Genomic DNA, 5,366 nt, shown 5'->3' with positions numbered 1-5,366 from the left:
TTCCTGCTTCCTGAAGACAAAACCAAAATAAAAACAAAGGAGGTTTTAATCTCACTGACACAGTACATGATACACTGCTAATGCCACTGCATATAAAAAGAGGAATGTTTATATGTGGTTAAAAATACAGCCTGAGCCTTAGCACTGTGTTTTGCATGTAGAATTTCATTGCATATAGAATAAACTACTCTGCATCTAACTCAGAATCACAGCCATAACCCCTCAAGGTATTTTTATTTGCCCTCAAAAGAACACAAAAAAGGAGTTCATAGAGCAGCCATTTCTTTGCTATTTCTGCAGCACCTCTTAAAGCACTGGCAGTGCAACCTCACTGTAGAAAAGTGTTGGTGCTTCTGAAACATGCTATTAGTGTAAATCTTGGCCTGGACTTCACTTTATTTTATATTTAATGACAGGATATAAAAAAAATTTGATCTGCACTAATGTGCTTGCTGGATTGAAAATACTTTCAGTCAAATAGTGTTTTGATCCAATATAGTTAGCTATACCATCCAGTCTCCAAGTACTGACGCTCTTTTACACTAATATCTCTCACCCATGACACAGCTAGGTGACTTACCACAAGGGAGTAGCAAATCTTGAATCCAGGTTTAGCCACAAAGTAGTCATCAGATTTGAAGGTTATCTTTATCTGATTTGTTCTTGATGTTATTCTTGGAGGTACTTCCTTGTGTCCACACCACCGTCCTCGTATAACTGTGCTGGTCTCTGATACATCTTCCACTTCCACAAAGTCATACCTGGGAACCAGTTTGAAGAATTAGCTTTTGGTAACTCTGGTTACAGAAGATGGTTGCAATTAGACAGGAGCACAGCTAGAGACACAAAGACAACTGCAAAACAGCAAAGCATCAGAACAAATACTACAAATGGTGGACGTGTTCAAATGGATGATTTTTGGGTTCTGGGCTCCTGGAACATGACAGACAGTATTTTCTGCCACGTTGAAGTAGCAATGAGAGGCACTTGCATGTGCTTAGTGCACAGTAAATGTATGCATTGCATTTCATGTGGTGGATAAATAATATAGAGACCTGATAAAATATTATTTAAGGCAGGCTGCCCAAGCTGAGCAGCTGCAAGCACTTGTGCAGTTTCTGATATCATGTCAGAGGGCTGGAGCTGGGCTGCCACTGTGCCCAGGAGCAAAGAGAGATGCTGGAAGGACACAGGGCACTGCCTGCCGCTGCAAGGTGTTTTTTAGGAGTTTCTTTGTAGGTGGCATGGTCCTCCTGCTAGATGGTTTGGAAAGACAATGGAAAAGGGCAGGCTGGCACACTGTGTGCCATGGTGGGGACTCCTCTGCTGTTTGCATGGTTGCTGTCACCAGGGTAAAAGCAACAGCACGTCTTGCCCTGTGAAAGGTCACACCTTGGCTGGGCATCCATGACACAGTCTTGGTGCCTTGAGCCCAAAGAGGGCTCTGCCAAGAGCAGCAGACACTAAATCCCAGGGATGAGGGGACACATTGACTACACTCACTGCCCAGTGTGCATATTTGCTTGCCTGGGTCATTTATCAAGTTCATTTGTGGAGCTGGAGAATAAGGAAGGCAGAGAATAAAGTTTTGATCTCCCTCAGCCTACAAGAAACGCAGTCCCTCAATATCTGTGGTGCCAGAATTAGGCCACACACATTGCAGCCGGCGAGGGAGAGGTGATGACAAGAGGTGCCGGTTGAGTTGGGGCAGTGAGAGAGGCAGAGAGCTGCCATCCTCACAGTATAGTTAAGGTCTTTACCAGGAAAGGTTTTTATTACCAAAACACGTGTTCCTTCCAAAGAGGGAGTTTAAGACTGTCAACCAGTTCTTACTAGCAATGTGCTGCTCCCCACCCCTGGGTCTGCAGGCCAGGCGCCTGCCTCCCTGCCCAGCTGTGGGAGCTGAAGAGCTCTGTAAATAACAGACCTGCTTTTCTTTTTCTGCTGAGACCCCATGTGAAAAACACAAGGACTATGTGGCTTGAGAATATCAGCACTGCTGCTCTTACATTCACCAACCCCAAATTGCACAGAACAGAAAATAACAGATTTGCCTTAACCAAACCATTTAAATGTGCCCGAAGTCTGCTGAAACGGACATTTTTTGTAACACAACAAAGTTTAGTTCCAGACAGAGGCAAACTTGTCTCAAGCTCTCTCCAGCGTCCTCCGCTCCCACTCCCTCATGGTATGGATATGATACTGGGGCAGAGCTCTTGCACTGCCTGCACAAGCATCCACCATTGCCCCCGGAGCAGCACGATAGTCAGTGAATGCTGACTTTAACACAAGGGGTTGCAGAGGTTTCAGAATAAGATAACCTTGCAGGCTTTGGAGAAAATTGTCCTCCCCACTCTTTGAGGCCATAAGACAGACTAACTGCTAGGAAAAATGGGGCTTCCAGGGATTATTTCTGCTTTCAACAGCAGCAGCTTTGCTGCAATGACCATAGAAGTAGGTGCAAACTTGGTTGTTTCTGTGCATCCAAGGACCCTCAGAGGCTGGGTGATTTAATTGCTTTTCAGAATCATCTGTTACCAAGTGCCTTTGGAAATGCTAATAGCACTTCTAGAAAATTCTGTAAAACCTTGAGTATTTCTCCTCCTTCTGAAACAGCTCTGCTAATGTATAACTTTTTATTCCTCAGTCTGAATGAATTTCAAACAGTTCAGTCTTAATAGTATGCAAATTAAAATAATTAGCATGAATGAAAAAAATGAAAGAAAACACTAAGAAGTTTCTGGAAGAAAAAAGCGTAAGGTCAAAAGCAAGTATAAGAGGAAGGTAAGGTGCAGAGGTCCTGAATTACTTGTCCACTGCACACAGAATTCAAGCACATGCTCAGCTCTCAGCATTCATTTCAATTAAACATGCCTGGCTGTCTCTCTAAAGCAGCACTGCAGGGATTGTCAGGGACTGAAGCTGCAGAAAGGATCTAGTTTTGAGAAACATACTGAGCATTAGTGAAATATCTTACTATGCACAGAGTACTTAACAGGCTTAAAGCCATCACGAGCTGTCTGCCCAAGAAATTCCTCACTCTGGAAATAATACTATGCAATGAATGCCAGGGAAAGCTTTATTGCAGAAAAGAATGTGATATTTCTCCAGCTTCTACAGGCACTATGGAAGGTCTTTGCTTCTCTCTGCATCCTAAATTTGCTGCTCTGGAAAAAGATAGTCCGCAAACCCATAATGACAGTAACAGCTTGACTTCCCCTCACCATGCCACCACCTTCTATGGCTCTTGACAGAGAAGACTTAATCTTTTTTTCCACAGTAAATTAGCCCTCCGTTTCAAAGTTGCAATGCTTTAAGGTCAGCCACAGTTTACCCACTATGTAAATATTAACAGGCCGCTTCTGTATGCATTAGGGTCTTGATCTGGGAAAGCATTCATGGTGCTAGGAGGTAACTGTCATCAGTGATTCTGCTGCTGATCTTGGACCAACAGTACCACAGCAGAGCAGCTGCTGCCAAGACCATCAAGGCAGAGGGAAGGACAGCCAGTTTCAGGCTGCATTCTTTTATTACTAAATGGAAAGCAAACCTGCAGAAATGGTTTTCTCTGCCGGTAACATAGGAAATTAACGAAGTAAAACAAGAAAAGAAAAACTCACCCTGTAAAACCTTGCAGAGATGCCAAATCTTACAAATGCAAGCTAATTGACAAAGAAGATAAGATAAGCAGAGGCTGGGTGTGCAGAAATCCTAACAGCTCAGTTCTCTGCATAGATAAGGCGTAAGTAGCAACATGATCAGGCAGAGAGCTGGAAGCTGAGACTTGAGCCTTTTATATAAGTAGCATTGCAGCAATCTGCCTTTCAGAGTGCAAAGGAAGCCTGAGCCTCTCCTGCAGAACAGATAGCTGAACAAAAGAAATATAAACAGAAAACTCCATGGTTTTATACTGTACCAGTGAATGTTGGCAAGGTTCATATGTGTGCTCTGCTAATGCAAAACAATTTATCCACCTGGGTTAATGATCCAGATCAACTGAGTTTGCAGTCACTTCTGCTTAAAAGGGGAAAACAAAGCAACTGGGATATAGCAGAATATACTTAGATATATCAGTATGCTGAGTACACTGTTTGTGGACCTATATTTAATGGTTTTAAAAGAAATTATACCAGTGAAGTTTAACAATAAAGACAGGTAATTGAAGAACACAGATATGTTTTTGAGTGTATTTTTATCTGTCCCTCACACCCCAATATAAACACATACTTACTTGCTCACACCTCCCAGAGCCTTCCACCTACTGAAAAAGATGTTTTTTGCCTGGATAAAAAATGACAGAGGTGATAGAGGACAAAATCCTGTTGAAGTAGTACCTGAGTTGTTAAGTAGCTGTTGTTAAGTAGTTGTTTAAGTGTACAAGTGCCTTGTGCTTAAAATATTATAGAAAGACCAAAACCTGCCAAAATGGCTTCAAGTCCAGTACAGCTGAGTTTATTTATAAACTCAAAGACAAGTTTGGGTTGGAAGTGGCCCTTGCAGGTCTGTCCTCCAAGCAGGGCCATTCCAGACCCAGGCAGAAATACCCAGGTTTTCTTTTGCAGTCTCATGCCAGTGGCCACACCCTTAAGCTTGAACATGGTGTTAAGAAGCCCTTTGCAAACTTCCACTTGCCACTCACCTGCAGATATCATTTTCAGGCTCCTCCAGACCAAACTGATTATCAAAAGCCAGCTGGATCCTGGTGCTCTCAGGGGAGTGGAGCCGCCATGTCAGAAGGAGGTTCCTGGGGTAACTGCTGGGGAAGCGAGGACTGTGGATGCAGCCGTTCCCTGCCACGCTGATGGTCTCTTCTTTTCGGTACAAGTCTGTGAGGTGATTGCTCTCTGTTAGTAGTCACAACTTGTAGAAATTAGTATGTTGTTCCAGTTACAGGAAGGCAAAAAACACAACAGTTTATAACACAGAACAAATTACTTGCATTTAAAGTCTATAAGAAGTTTGGTCTAGGAGTGGTTATTAAACAGGAAATACAGTATTTTCTACTAATTCAGCCCCCTAAAAACAACAAGAAAACCAGTATTCCGCTATATATACTCTTTATTTCATGATAAATATATCATTACTTTTACATTTATATAGATTATATAATTTCATTCTCATCATTTTGGTTTTAAAACAGAATTTTAACTTCAGTGAAAGTTGCAAGCTTGAGAACAATCTGAGATCGAGTGAAGTGACAAGGTAAAGAGCTCTTCTTCCCAGATTTGGTGCTCTGGGAAAAGATGCCCTCTCAACAAAAGCAGCAATAAAAGGCTACAGGAAAGTGAGTGAGTCTAAGTTTGTTTATTGTGCTTCTGTATTTCCTCACAGGTAACATTTTGATTTTATTTACATGGTGTGAATAA

At 42.3% G+C, this 5,366-nt stretch overlaps 1 protein-coding gene across 1 annotated transcript in view; it reads right to left on the bottom strand.

Annotated features, from left to right (window-relative positions):
- The window catches only part of PDGFD (platelet derived growth factor D), a gene marked incomplete at its 5' end in the record, with an annotated part of 55,061 nt that extends 50,217 nt beyond the window's left edge, over positions 1 to 4,844 (bottom strand). The window contains 2 exons of the mRNA XM_010018572.1: positions 581 to 761; positions 4,640 to 4,844. Coding sequence (XP_010016874.1) covers positions 581 to 761; positions 4,640 to 4,844 — 386 coding nt within the window. The remainder of the gene's footprint in view (positions 1 to 580; positions 762 to 4,639) is intronic.
- Between the last annotated feature and the right edge of the window lie 522 nt (positions 4,845 to 5,366).

Source organism: Nestor notabilis, unplaced genomic scaffold, assembly GCF_000696875.1.
Source record: "Nestor notabilis isolate BGI_N333 unplaced genomic scaffold, ASM69687v1 scaffold8477, whole genome shotgun sequence".
Classification (NCBI taxonomy): Eukaryota; Metazoa; Chordata; class Aves; order Psittaciformes; family Psittacidae; genus Nestor; species Nestor notabilis.
This window is presented reverse-complemented; position numbering and strand designations above follow the sequence as displayed.